General features: G+C 32.3%; 2 protein-coding genes across 4 annotated transcripts in view; one reads left to right on the top strand and one right to left on the bottom strand.

Moving 5' to 3' along the window:
- Positions 1-408: 408 nt before the first annotated feature.
- On the bottom strand, positions 409-12,077 carry LOC134712405 (solute carrier organic anion transporter family member 4A1-like). 3 transcript variants are annotated; one of them, XM_063573915.1, is made up of 12 exons: positions 11,879-12,033; positions 8,799-9,124; positions 8,053-8,271; positions 7,279-7,381; positions 6,304-6,425; positions 5,710-5,831; positions 4,508-4,646; positions 3,841-4,033; positions 2,989-3,139; positions 2,081-2,247; positions 1,333-1,397; positions 409-897 (listed from the first exon to the last, which is right to left on the bottom strand). In XM_063573915.1, the coding sequence occupies exons 1-12, from the start codon at positions 11,932-11,934 to the stop codon at positions 644-646; spliced, it is 1,917 nt and encodes a 638-aa protein (XP_063429985.1). In that variant the 5' UTR covers positions 11,935-12,033; the 3' UTR covers positions 409-643. The 3 variants fall into 3 exon arrangements, with proteins under 3 accessions (XP_063429985.1, XP_063429987.1, XP_063429986.1); XM_063573917.1 differs by lacking the exon at positions 8,799-9,124 and having other exon boundaries at positions 11,879-12,077; XM_063573916.1 differs by lacking the exon at positions 409-897 and having other exon boundaries at positions 2,067-2,247.
- A 1,851-nt stretch (positions 12,078-13,928) lies between these two features.
- Positions 13,929-15,074, top strand: part of LOC134712404 (WD repeat-containing and planar cell polarity effector protein fritz homolog) — a 41,524-nt gene continuing 40,378 nt past the window's right edge. The window contains exon 1 of the mRNA XM_063573914.1: positions 13,929-14,057. The gene's annotated coding sequence lies outside the window, so the exon portion shown is untranslated. The remainder of the gene's footprint in view (positions 14,058-15,074) is intronic.

Below are 15,074 nucleotides of genomic sequence, written 5' to 3'. Positions count from 1 at the left end.
GTTTATAATTTACAACCACTGGGTCGATGCCACTTCTGGTGGAGATTTAATTCCCAGAAGGTTTCACAAGCCCTGTAGTCAGCACTTTTTGTGCTGACATGAATTGTCATTGATATTGTTATATTTATAAATTTACTGTTTACAAATTTTTGATTTTTTTTAAAAAACTAATGCTTTTCTACCTCAGGCATAGATAACCTTAGCTCTATTTGGCAAAACTTTTAGGAACTTTGGTCCTCAATGCTTCTCAACTTCGTACTTTATTTGACCTTTTTAACTTTTTTGGATTCGAGCGTCACTGATGAGTCTTTTGTAGACGAAACGCGCGTCTGGCGTATATACTAAATTTAGTCCTGGAATCTATGATGAGTTTATTCACAGATTTTGCATTATTACCAAGTTTAATGAAATAAACAATTGTAAAGTGCTATATTCTCTATCAAGCATTGCTTTATACAAACCAAAATACGAGTTTCGGTGTTGTTGGTGCTTTCCTGTGGAACACATATCTGATATTAATTTTCCATTAATTAGCCTGTATATTCACAATAGTATATATATAGAGATCGGAGCATTTATTTCAGTCTATTTATCTATTTACGCAGTCTCCGTAAAAGTTATTACTCATTTAATAGATATCTTCTTACTGCTTTTCATTCAAAGTTGACTTTTCAGGTTTTACCTCTATACTCTCTGTACAAGGTTTGTATAATTTTGCAGCAAATAATAAAAATACTATTCCAATAATTTTAACACATATCCACCAAGTCATTAGACTGGTTACTAGGTCATATTTTCGATAAATCCAACAGGAACCCTTTTTGCCACAGGTATCTTGCCATAAATCACACGAACTATCAATGATGGCACCCAAAAATATAGGTCCAGGCGTAGTACCTGAAATAAGAAAAGTTTTAAATAAAAACACGTGATTAAGCTATTTACAATGTGAAACAAAATACTAATTTTGACTTTATCATTTGAGTCTTTTATCAGAATCAGACTGCTATTATAAATAAACGACATAATAGATGCATGCTTACATGGATGTCTTGTTTTTTTTCATTCATGCCACTAAAGTACAGAAACCAAAAACATGGATGCTTTCGTTCCAACACGTCTTCTTGTATTTTAAACACGCATATAATTCACGAGTTACTAGTACTAGAATATTAACTAGTGTTCAAAATTCAATAAAAGGGGAAAAAACAGCTAGTGCAGAAGACACAATTTGAACACGACGAACTTATTGCAAGCAACGGTATTTCAAAATAAATATACACCAACCAATATGTTCAAATGTATTTCTGTTTTTAAATCATTAGTACAAACCTAATAAACGAGCTGCTAAACATTGTATAGCAAATGCAAACGATCGTTGTTTTTGTGAAACACATCTGGAAAATAAAAAAGTATATACAAAAATTAATTTCATATCAAAACCCATCTTCGCTATCCAATGGTTACGACGCGGTCGCCTTCTCCCCACCGTAACCATTGACTAGCAAAGGTGAAAAAAGACACAGGTGTTTCTTTCTCTAGTGATCGAATTCCATAATAAACTAAAGAAGATGCGGGATAGTATTACAAAGTGAAATAACAAAAGAAGACAGCAATCTTAAACAAGAACATAACTCAACTAAAGAATAACGCTATATAGTATATACTGAGGAAAGAAAAAACGAATACTCTAAGTAAAGCCTCACAAAAAGTCGAAACGCGAAAGATTTTAAAGACATTTACTTACTTATTAACAATATTTAAGAAGAAAACGATTATATAAAAATAGCTAGGGTCCATTGTATGTAAACTTCAAAAGAAGGATTGAACTGATACCAGTATAAACATTTTGTGTTTTATTTTTATTTTCTATACTAGTATATACAATGTTTTCTTTTGTGGGTTTGTTTAAATTCTTTTTCAGAAAATTTCTTACTTTTCCTGTGTGAATTGTTTTAAAAGATGACTGAGGACAATGACTTCGTTATACTTGTTGAATTTTGTTAGATATTTATGAATTTACATATATAGGGTGGGTTGTTACTTTTTGGTCATACCCGATATACCTTTCTATAAATACCTGAATGTTGTTGTTACTATCGGTGACATCGTGGCAAAGGTAAACCATAACAGAAAGAATAGTAACCCACAAAACACATAAAACCAGTAACAGTCCTCAGAACAGTTACCCGATACTGCCACAACTACGTTCTTATTTGCACTGATGCAGCTACAATCAGCATAACTCTGAAATATAAACATCAGACCAAATTTATAAAGACATACCCTTTGCAAGTGTAACATTTTACGGACGAGTTGATTGACCGTTATATGAATTATCCGTTTCACAGATGACAACGGATTTCTTTCAATTGTCATAAATAGCCTCCCGTCCTCTTTCTTGTGTGACATCGCCGAATTTGTATGAGTAACACCACATACAAGTGCATATTATTAGTGTATGGGGATTGCTGTGTCCGTTCGTTCCTTTGTTTTTCTCGTCTGTTCGCACTATAAGTGATATTTAATTCTGGTAGTCATAAAATGTGATAAATTTCTATCAATTAAAAACACAGAATAAGTCACAATTATGCATGCATACTTTTTTCAAATTGCATAAAGCATTATGTATCCAACTCCTTTCTTAAAAAAAACCCTCTAAGAAGCTTTTGACAAAACATTTATCCATTTTGAATTCCGCCTCTCCCCCCTTAAAAACCCCACAATAAAACATCAATAAATCAATAAAAATATGATACAGTACTAAAATGGCAGACATTTTCCGATGTAATACTCTTATAAAGTGAGTGCATTGAATATACGTTGCATACATGGAATAAACGTTGCACATATGTTTGAATCCCGATTTTTTGCAGTTTAAGCGTTATATTATATATGTATGGGGACTGCGACTGTATTACCAATATAATCTATGACAGATCCAGGAAGTTGAGGATTGAGGCCTTAATTTCAAAGAAATAATCCTACCTTCGTACCATTTAGTAGTATAGTTTCTGTACAACCAGCATGACAAGGTGAGAAGTAAACAGTTTTGTTGAGGTCACATATCGGTTCATACCCAGCTGTTGTGCAATGACAGTGTATATTACAGCTAGAAACAAGGTCGATCTTTTCACCACTAAAACATTAGTATAATCATAGTTAATATTTGGTAAATGATCGGCTACATTTGAACATTTAGAATTTGGACAAAAGGGAATGATTTGATGGTATAAAAGACTTTTCAATTTGCAAGAAAGACACATATTTTTCTGCATTAGTTATGGTTGTATATGATAAGTTATATATGGTGCAGATCATTGTTGACGGCATCTGTTTTCGGAGTACTTCTTTAAAAGCACAAACAAGCATATTGTCTAAAATGCTAATGTTAAAAAAAGGGGAGACGGATTAATGTAAGTTTTTCCAAACTTGTTTCCAAATCCCAAATTTGAGTTTTATGTTGCATTGTAACATTGTAATATTTTATCATTTTTCAATAATAAATAACTGTTTAAATTAAAATGTTCATCGTATGAATACTTAGTAATATTTTTTTTCATGGGTTGTTCTTTAGATAACACGTTTTACATTATAATCCTAGTACCTTTGATAACTATTTACAGTAACACCTTTTTATTTTTTATTAACATTAAACAATGACTGTCAATGGTTCTCCTTTGTAAAAAGTTATTTATATTTGTATTAGTGGCTTTGATTTTCCATATTGCATATTTATCGTTGTAACAATGTGACTGGCCATTGTTAATATTCAAAGCAACCGTTAACATATTAAATCAAATATGTGTCTCTTTTACATTTTATGATGTTTATACTTGCAGTCTATAGCTAGTAGATATTCCAGCGACTGGCTGGCTGGGACATGTCATCAGAAACGACGGAGCAAGTACGGCAGCAAAACACATGCACACACAACAAAAGTAAATTATTCCTCGTAGTCGAAGTTTAAGTTTCTTTACCATGTATCCCCCGAACACCATTCCACCTCCTGCTCCAGGAATGCTTATAGCACCTGTATAATAAACATGATGTACATTGGAGATCTCATTGTTTGATTATCTTGAACATTATTGCAATGATATGAAGTGTCGTGAAGTTATTATAAGAGGTGTACTAACGAACAAAGTCAAACAGTTTTCTAAGTGTTCAGTGAAATTATGATATGATTAATCCTGACTACAACACCTGTTGTGGAAATCATCTTCGCCAGTTAAGTTAGAAAACTAAATGTCTTGAAAGTAAGAAAAATAGAAGAATATGAGACGTGACGGTGACGGTGACTGTTGGCGAGCTAATAATCTTAACTTTCCCCTAATTTATATTTAGTTGGTTCTTCTACATTTAATGATTTAAGTGACACTTCAGAGTAACTTCTCTTTTTTGTTCACTTTTTGAAAATAAAGATATAACTCTATACTTTGTATAGTAAAATTTACGATATTTCCTGTAACAACTACCTTAAACAAAATAATTATAATGATATTACCGATTACAGTTCCAGCTGTAGCCAGGTCAATGTTAAATAGTTGTTGTGCAATTTTCGAACCAAAGGTTGTCACACCACTGACCAGCAACGTTTCACACACACTACTCAGAGTGACCAGAATGAACGTTGGATTTTTTGCCTGGAATACACAATTAAATGAATAAGTCTAAACAATTACCCGTTCTGACAAACTAAATAATAAGTTGTAAATGATAAAATTGTTTAAGGCCATCTTGCCTGAGTACCCGAGATTTTCATTTGGAATTTTAGCACAATTGCACACTTAATTTAACGTTCAAATTCTTCAATCTATTTGCAATACTATGAAAATGTTAGAATAATCCATTTAAACAAGTATTCTAAGTATCACTTTAGACAGGATTGAATGAACTAATTTGATTGCGTGGTGTTAATTAAGGTTTGTGATTGCTTTATAGGGCCATAAGGTGTCCTTTAATTTTTTTTGCAACACCGATATGCGAAGGGAACATTATGTGTTACCATAGTCCGTCCGTCCCGTTCGTCGTGTACATCCCCAAAACTGATTTGCTTTCTCTAACTTTAGTTTGCCACAACCAAATGTTACACGATTATTTTAACCACAACACACAGACCTGGTTTCAAATAGAGTGGCGTCACTTTTACTGTTCATGTTACGGCCCTATGTAAACATAAAACTTGCGGAATTTGTTATTTCTGCTCTATGGTTTTAGTTTGTCTCACTCAAATGTTATGAAACTTATTCAAAATGCTGGTAATCATGGCATTGTCAAACGTCTGGACTATTTGAATGCTGTATCTGTTTGTGAAGTTGAATCGTGTTTATTTACACCCGGGAGCATGTGTGTCCCATAGATATATTCTCCATTCATTTTCATCGAAAAATTGTTTGGTGATTTTGTTGATTGCACCTTAACTAGAGGAAATATACTATCAGCTACGACAAAGGCATTCATTACTTTATCAATCTACAACTAAAATTCGGAAGAGAGAAATTATTATATAGGCAAGCTCTTGGCCATCACAAAAAGATGATTGAAAGGGAGCTACATTTAACCCCTGAAATTGCAAAAAAAAATGTGAAATTCTCAGCGTTTTCAACGTTCTTTACTACACTTCGTTTCCCACCCCACCCCCAATCATATAACACGTATCTTAAGATGTTTATTTCATATACATCGGCGTATATGGAGCATCCTTACCAACAATTGTATCGATTTAGGAAAATCTTTGAATTTCTTCCCAAATGACGGTTGTGCAGTTATTTCTTCAGAATTATTGTCATAAGCTTCAGACTTTCTTTCTTTTTGTAGCTCCTTGTAACCTTAAAAAGACAGTATTTAGAGGGAAGTTATAAAACAATACAAACATGATGCCTCGAGGATTAACGCCTTTGTCCTTTAATTTACGTTAAATAATTCCAGAATATGATATAATCTTAACTATTATCTAATACAGCCAGTTCTACGTCGTTTTGTGATAAAGTTGTAACGATATTGTTATATTATTTATCAAATTGTAACGATATGATTATATTATTTATCATTGAAATTGTAACGATATTTGATGAATTATTTATCAAATTTGAAATCTATTTTATTTCTGTATTTACCTGGAAGTCGACGAGGATAACCATGAATGGGAACGTTATTGTTTTATTATTTATCAAATTGTAACGATGCAAATGGTTATATTATTTATCAAATTGTAACGATATGGTTATATTATTTATCAAATTGCAACGATATTGATGAATTATTTATCAAACTTGAAATCTATTTTATTTCTGTATTTACCTGGAAGTCGACGAGGATAACCATGAATGGGAAATGAAATCAAGATAAAGGCCGGTACAGCGATAACAATTCCAATCCACCAGGCTCCTACCCACTGTGGATCTGATGATGTAAGAGGTATACTGAAAGTAAAATCACAAGGATGTGGATAGAAAACGTACAAAAAATCTTAACGATGAAATTATATGTACAAGATGAATAGACTTCCACCACATACAATCGAAATCTAAATTTTGAAAAATAAAATAAAAAACTTTTGACACAGGTCATAAACATTTCCGTCTAATGTAAAACATATATATAGCGTAGATTTTCAATATGGATCGTTTTACTTTGTTATTCTCTCTAATAGACGAAGAAAGAAATGAGTTTCAAAAGAGACGATTATTAATAAGTTGTTGCATTACATAGTGGATAGAGTTTAAATTTTTATTGTAGGTTGCACTTTGTAAATACAGCTGTTTCTCAAACCACTCCTCTTTTGGGGAGATCTAGAATCTTCATAGAAAATTAATTTTGTTTACATACTGGTTCCCAGTTCTGATCTTTATATTGCATCTCATAAATACATAACTTGGGAATGTTGCCAGTAAATATACATGTGCATATTGATTATATTGAAATCTGTGGTAACCCTTCATTCGAGGTAAGGGTAGTTAAGAAAATAAGTGTTAGTTTAAAATCTGAGAAGTTCAGTACATATAAACGTTGAAAATATGCCGCACAGTTCTATAGTTTGACCTTTGAAAAAAATTGTAGTGCATATGAACTTTCAATTCTAAGATAAAAAAAAAATCAAAACTTCATAGCAAAAGTGGTAGAGCTGTAGCCGAAAAGGGAGTTCCTATGGGAAATTGCATTGTTAATATTTACAGAAATGGGACTCAAATTTATAATAAATGAAGCAATACAAATTAGTCATTAATGAATACAAATTAGTCATTAATGACAACAAATAGTCAGTACTTTTCTTACGTTGTAACATCCAAAGTATTAGCATCAACAAATATATTGAGAAGGTTTCCACCAACCACAAAACCTACTGCTGAACCGATCGATCCTGATGCGAAGATTAAACCTAACAATAAACAATAATTTAAAATTAGGTATAGATATAGGAAGATGCCAATGAGACAACTCTCCATTCAAATAACTGCATTAAAAGCCTTATAACAGTAACGTTTCAAATAGAAAATGGTATTGAAAAAGAAAGGAAAACAAAATATATATACTAAATTAATTAAAAAGTATATATAATTTAAAACGGTTGTTGAAATGCATGTACATGATAAAAGGCGTTTCTTTCGAACATAATCTGTGTTGCAAAACAAATAATGAAGGTGTGCGTCGTTGTTATAATTCTATATTATGGAGCGAACATTTATGTTATAACAGTGGGTATTTGACATGAAAATTAAATAAAGCTGGTAGAGAAAGTAATTTTAAAATATAATTTTCTCATTTTCATTCTTATTATTCTTGTAGTTCTTACATAGCTATTTCAACAATTATACAGTCCAGTCCTTACGCGTACGGTCCAAATACTCATATGGTCGAGAACATATAATACTACAATGCAGATATATGATATATTCTACACAAAGTCAATAGGACACAATACCAACTAGCTTAAACTATTGTTGCTTTACAAGTTCTTTCATATCCTGAAAGTTTGGACAATAAGCTTACAAGGTCATTTTGAAATGACTATACTACATGCACAAACTTGTATGTTTTATGTGAACTTACCGGTATAAAATGACGTTAACTTTTGTTTACAGTTTTCGTCTAGGTAGGTAAGGCCTATGGTATATACAGGAACAGCCCCAATACCAAGAAACATTTGTCCCACGATAAACATGGCGTAATAAGTTTTGTAGTTGTCTTTGATGTCCATAGATGTAGACGAACAGGATGTTGCAGTTGTATTTTTCTGATTACAAACATTGTCTGTGTTGTTAGATGAATCTTACAAAAAAGAAGCACATTTTATTATGTATCAATATGTTGGATGAATTCGCCATTTAATTTTGTTTGTTACATTTGTTTGCGTTTTGATTTTTTTCTATAGTGGTTAACCCCGTCCCCTGATATCGTAAATGATTAACATATCAAAAACTGTTCAGAATCCGACCACCGAAATTATATTCTAAAATGCCAGGACAAGACATTTTAAGTGCACCGACATTTTTCACCTCTGTTGTGAGGTTTTGGGTGATAGGCATTCTGCAACCTCTCAATAAATTGTCAGATATACTGAAATTAGTTATGGTTCCCACCAATTACACATATATTTTCTTAGATGCCACCGAAATTATACATTGTTATTGGGAGAAGACCTTAGAATACGATTGTTGGACATTTTTTCACTGTGATGACTTCTAAACATAAAGGGAAGACATAGCTTTTTGTCCACTAAAACAGATCCACTATATGTCTTGAGATATCATATATTTTTTATAAGTCTAAAAGTCTAAATAAGTCTCATAGTCTACCTGAAACTGTGTAAGCATAACGTCCTCCTATGAACTGTGGCAGAGAAAACAAGAGACTTCCAAAAGCCAGCAAAGAAATTCCTACTCCCATTATTCTAGGTTTGTGACGTCTCTCTCCAAAATAACCCACAAAAATCAAAATCACAAAAGCTCCGAAATCGTTTGCGCTTGAAATAAGACCCGATTTAGAACTTGAGAGGTCATATCGTTTCTCCAAGGCAGGAATTATAACACTTATCACACCATACACCATGAATCCATCGACGAAATTGATAACACACTGCCAAAAGACGAACCATCGTATAGAATTCATCCACTGTAGACAGCTAGAGGAAGACAGTACAATGTAATAGAAATAGAAACATTTAATAAGAGTTTGAAATCATGATTCCATAATGTTTTAAGCCAAAGAATAATATATAATACAGCAAAAACATGATTTTACAAACGGTTTAGTTACGTACTTAGAGTTGGAAGCAATTGAATGTTCGGATGCATCGTTTCTGATATTAAGGGACCATGTCCTATTTATTTGTGTACTGTTTCGCCGTTCAGATGTGTTACATGTGTAGCAGGATCTGCTTTCCCTTCCGGAGCACATGGCATCAAGCATGGTTTTTTATAGCATTCGTGTTTCTCAGTTTTTATTTTTTTCTATGTTGTGTTTGTAGTCTTGCCATTTGATAATTTTTCGTAGTTTACCTTGGTATCGTCAGTCTAGTAATGTTGACTTATATGTTTGACTACGCCGATGTTATCTTCTGTCTATCTTTTAGAGTTATGGAAATGTTCTATTCATTGCTGTACATTTTTTTAAGATCTAGAGGATCACGGTTCTATACATGGCTTTATCGTTCATGATTTTTATGGCTGTACCGTTCGCTTGAAGGAACAACGTTGCACATATATAGAAAATAAGGTGATGTGGTATGTTTTTCAATGAAACAACTACTAGCATCTTCTAATAAAATTAACGGTGCCAATTTTTTGCACCAGACGCGCATTTCGACAATACATGTCTCTTCAGTGATACCTGGACAGTGGTGTAACTGAACAACATAAGAACAAACTATAGAAATCAGATGAAAAGGTTAACTCAAAACAGAAAACATTTAACGAAAACACATTTCTCACAACAACAAAAACTGACACGAAGTAATGATCCTCTAGTTCAAAGCCAATAACATCATGTATCTCAGACTAAGACATTAATTAGTTCACATCCAACAGCCAAGGGATTTGGTGTAAAAATGTCATTAACAGTCGGGTAAGGGACAAACATAACCTTCTCGATTACACCATTTGATGTGTTTGATCTTTTGATTTTGCCCTTTGATTACAGACTTTCCGTTTTAAAGTTTCCTCGGAGTTCAGTATTTTTGTTGATTTACTATCTTTGTGCACTGCCAAAATATTTGTGTCGATAAAAATTAATTGTGGTACCGTGAATTTGCATATGTGTATGACAATGTTTTAATTTATTGGTACAAAATAAATGTTTGTGTTCAGTTTCTACGAGTTAGGAAAATGATTTCATAATGCATAGCGGTACCGTTTCTTATATTTGTTTTATTCATAGCTGTATAATTTCTAAATGTTATTTCATCGTTACAAATCCGTTATATAAGAATAACGAGATGCGATTGCCTACAAGCCAATTGTAAATCTGTTATCATTCCTATTGACAGTAATTGCATGCGTTATGGCGTAAATATACGACATTGTCTCTTCTGTTTACTATTCCTATTGGTCATTAATTCAGCAGTTATTCCGATGTAAGTTGAAAGCCTTACTTATAACATAACATCCCCGCGATATAGCCTTTTTGTGCGAATGCGGCGTAAAGCAAACAACAATCAATATAACATATAGCATGGCCAGTGGAAATTTGATCCTGGTATCTATGATGAGTTTATTTACAACCACTGGGTTGATGCAACTGCTGGTCGAGTTTTAATTCCCATAGGGTATCACCAGCCCAGTAGTCAGCACTTTGTTCTGACATGAATTATCATTGGTATGGTCATTTTTATGAATTAACTGTTTACAAAACTTTGAATTTTTGAAATACCAAAGTTTTTCTACCTCAGGAGTAAATTACATTGACTTGCATGCATTTACCAAAACTGTTAGGAATTTTTGGTCCTCAATGCTCTACTTTATTTGGCCTTTTTTTTTTTACATTTTTGGATTCGAGCGTCACTGATGAGTCTTTTGTAGACTGGCGAAACGCACGTCCTGCGTAAATTCAAAATTTATCCCTGGTATCTATATGATGAGTTTTAATTCTCAGAGGGTATCATTGATATGTTTATATTTATAAACTATAACTGTTTACAAAATATAAAAAAAAAATGAAACATTAAGGCCTTTCTACCTCAAGAATAGATTACCATGACTGTATTTGGCAAAACTATTAGGAAGTTTGGTCTTAAATGATCTTCAACTTCGTACTTTATTTGGCCTTAATTGTTGCCTTTTTCGGATTCGAGCATCACTGATGAGTCTTTTGTAGACGAAACGCGCGTCTTGCGTAAATACAAATCTTAATCCTGGTGTCTATGACGAGTTTATTTATATGCTAAATGTATCATGATCAATCATATGATCTTCTCTGTACCTTTTCGTTTAAGAGAATAGAGTTCGTATCTATAAAGGTAGAATGTGTTTGCCCTATTATTGACGTGAGTTGCTTATGGTCCATTCCATGACATATTCTTCATTTGTTTACACGTGATTCGGCAATTCTTATCATAGATGAAAGCTTTGCTTTGACATTAACATTGCTCGTTACTTTTTCAAATGAATTTAGTAGCAATTGCTATCCACTACGTTTGCATGACAGACGGATCATGCAAAGGAGGAGATGTGTACCATATCAATTCACATGAGTTGACTTGTTGATGGAACAAGATATTCTATTGCTCATTCTTTTGTTAACTATTCTTACTGCACATTATTTTGTTTACTATTCTTATTGCACAATCCTTTGTTTACTATTCGTATTGTACATTAATGCAGCAGTAATTTTACCCCTAGGTTTTTATAGTCTAACTTTACTATTCAGGAGATTTACATACCTTGGTTTTAACTTTCCATATCCATAACGCTCATCTTCTTTCTGGTTGCGAGTCATTTTAATAACAATATATAATTATCTTATGCAAATTAGTTGTTTTTCATTAAATAATCCAACTTCATAAAACGGAAATGTTTATTGTGATTGGAGGGAAGTGTGTGGGATATAAACGTTAACAATTTAGATGATGGGTAGACGACGATAAGTTATACTGACATATATAAGATAAAGATAAGAAGTGTGTCTTATTCAAGTATCTTTATAATCGTTTTAAAATTATGTAAGAGCTAGAACAAAGCCGAATATCTTTATCAAGTTGCAAGTGTACTGATTTTAAGCCTGGTTAGGATATAGGCGTATTCAAGGGTATATAATATTGGTTCGCCTTAAACCACATTATCATTGTTTTGCAAACCATTCAAACTTTTACGAAAAAATACTCTAAACACAAAACGATCTATCTACATCGAAAAGAAACTGCTAAAATGCAATAAAAAACCTTTGGAATATAAAATAGGCACAGGGAGAAAAATCCAAACACAAGCACCAACCATTTATATGGTTTTTGTCATTGAACAAACATTCTTAATTATTTTTTATAAGCAACAAATCGTGGTTTTTTCACATACACAGCAAACATTATAACAAAAAAATGGGAGAATGATTTTATTGTTACTTTTTAATAAAATGACAATTTTAACTGATACTTTTAAAACGGCAATTATAAGACTAAAACAAGAATTCATGATAATTTGGTCAAGCCGTCTGTCAGTGAAACCAGAATATAAAGGTATAATCACTACATTTGTGGTAATTTTTTTTTTATCATACATGTCATTGATTATAGTGATCGAGAATCCTTGATCATATCAAATAAAAAAAGATATTAATTGACCCATGCCCTTTTTATACCAAATGTTAATCTAATTTGGCGCTTAATGATGTACTTGGGTGAGGTTTTGGAATGTGTGTCAAATGTTCGGACTCCTTGGTATTTTCCCATACAATACAATGAAAAATATTTTGCCCCATAAGTTAACATCCATTTCTTATAAGACTTTAAAATAGCTCATAAAAGGTCATTTACCAAAAATTTAGAAGATTCTTGATTTTCTTTCTTTTGACATGAGACCCAAATGATACCAATGCAAATATAAGGTAAAAGTCCCAGTCAGCCTTTTCACGCCATATTTTTAATCTCAAATATCTCAAAAAGGAGGTCCATGAACTATCTTTTTAGCTTATCTTTATATCTTTATGCTCTACCAGATTGTAGTATCAATTTAAATTTCTTAATTTCTTAACTTTTGCATAACCTCACCTAAGTACATCTTAAGGTAGTAACATTGCTGATAAAATTACATTTCCGAAATTTTCCAAGTATTGGTATTAAATAATCCAAAACGAAATACTGAAATTCTATGTTAAGAAATATGTCTTTTGAGACAAAGTTACAAGGAAAAATATCACCTTGCAATGCAGCAAATGTCTTGTCTCGTTTAGACTCGTATTTCTTTTTAATACTGTTGTGTAACACAGTTGATGATATCTTAATAGATCATCCTATCCTCCCTTTCACAAAAAAATAGTTTTGCTGGTTTGTCTTTCCATAATGTTTGATATGTTATATTTACAGTCTTCATGCAGAGCCAGTCGGACTTATAATACACAGATTATATGTCTCTTCTTCAAGTAGCAATTTTCTGGTATGATTTAGAATTATGTTACTTATAAAGCTCTACAAACAGGGTTCGATTGATTATTTTTGTAAGTTGTCGTTAAAGAAATTATATACCGTATGATACTGCCTTGCGAAAGTTTATCATAGTTCAGCGGAGGATTTCATGCTTAAAAACATTCTAGCAGAAATACTGATATTTTCCAAAATAATGATATTTGACACCAACTGAATCAACTAAGGAAAAACGATATGATTGTGTGGATTGAACAGCAAATCGGACCAGTATGTTACAAATAAAATTATACGTCTGTAACATTCCGACCGGTCACGGTTTTAGTCAACTGTGTTTTAGCATAATCTCACGGTTATCTCCCTTGTAGCAAAGGAAAACAAAGTTGAAAGAATTTGAAAGAATGCGAAATTACATTAAGGTTCAACTTATGGAGACAGACTAACTAGTGCCTGGATCGCCATGAGATGGATGGACTAGCATGACTAGGTACAGATGATATCAACTTGGGGATAACCAGAGAAAAAAATTTCCAGGCATGTTTTTACATCCCAAAACTTGAGAATTTATGATAAGTGTACAATGTAATATTATTTACTTCTTCAAGTAAATAAAAAAAATAACTTGTACCCTGAATGCTAGTATTTTATAGTTGATATTCATGATCAGGCAGATGCTACACATAGGAAGATAATTAAAGAACATAATGTTTAAGGTTTATGTACTCTTCTGTAGCCATTTTTGTACGAATTTTTCAAACCTCAATTGTATCAAAACTACAGATATAATGAATAATAGAGATAGGTCATTTAGTACATATTCCAAGGGGAAACGTGATGCAAAGCATTATTTTTTACTGTTTCATTGCATTTGATAGAACAAGAGGACTTTGTGGCAAATAAATCAAGATTTTTATAGAAAATCCACAGCCTTTAATACAGAGATTTTTGTTATAAAATTTGAAACATAAATTACTCACTTGATTTTCTATGATGTGCTAGTGTTTATTTTTTACAAAAAGTTCTAAGAAACCTGTAAATTCCAAAACACCTCGTGTTGAGTCACTAAAGTTGAGCGCACCCTAAAAGGTGTACTTGATTTTGGTCATATTTATATTTGTTTTAACCAATAACTACATTTATAAACTTGTTTTAAGGAAATCAATGCTAGCACTGCATACAATAATCCTATATCTGTCAGTCATCAAATTGCCAAATTTGAAAGTACATGTATATGTACAAGGATAAAGGCTGTGGATTTTCTATAAAAATCTTGATTTATTTGCCACAAAGTCCTCTTTTCATATTTAATGCAATGGAACAGTAAAAAATAATGCTTTGCATCACGTTTCCCCTTGGAATATGTACAAAATGGCCTATCTCTATTATTCATTATATCTGTAGTTTTGATACAATTGACGTTTGAAATGTTCGTACAAAAATGGCCACAGAAGGGTACATAAACCTTAATGAGATATAAAAATGTACAACCTTTAAGATTATAGAA

Source organism: Mytilus trossulus, chromosome 3 (genome assembly GCF_036588685.1).
Source record: "Mytilus trossulus isolate FHL-02 chromosome 3, PNRI_Mtr1.1.1.hap1, whole genome shotgun sequence".
NCBI lineage: Eukaryota > Metazoa > Mollusca > Bivalvia > Mytilida > Mytilidae > Mytilus > Mytilus trossulus.
This window is presented reverse-complemented; position numbering and strand designations above follow the sequence as displayed.

Coding starts and splice junctions, on each gene's coding strand:
- LOC134712405 (XM_063573915.1), bottom strand. CDS start 11,934: ATGACTCGCAACCAGAAAGAAGATGAGCGTTATGGATATGGAAAGTTA. Junction 6,426..7,278: donor AATACTTTGGATGTTACAAC/GTAAGAAAAGTA, acceptor TTTTACTTTCAG/TATACCTCTTACATCATCAG. Junction 4,647..5,709: donor CTAAATCGATACAATTGTTG/GTAAGGATGCTC, acceptor TGTGTATTCCAG/GCAAAAAATCCAACGTTCAT.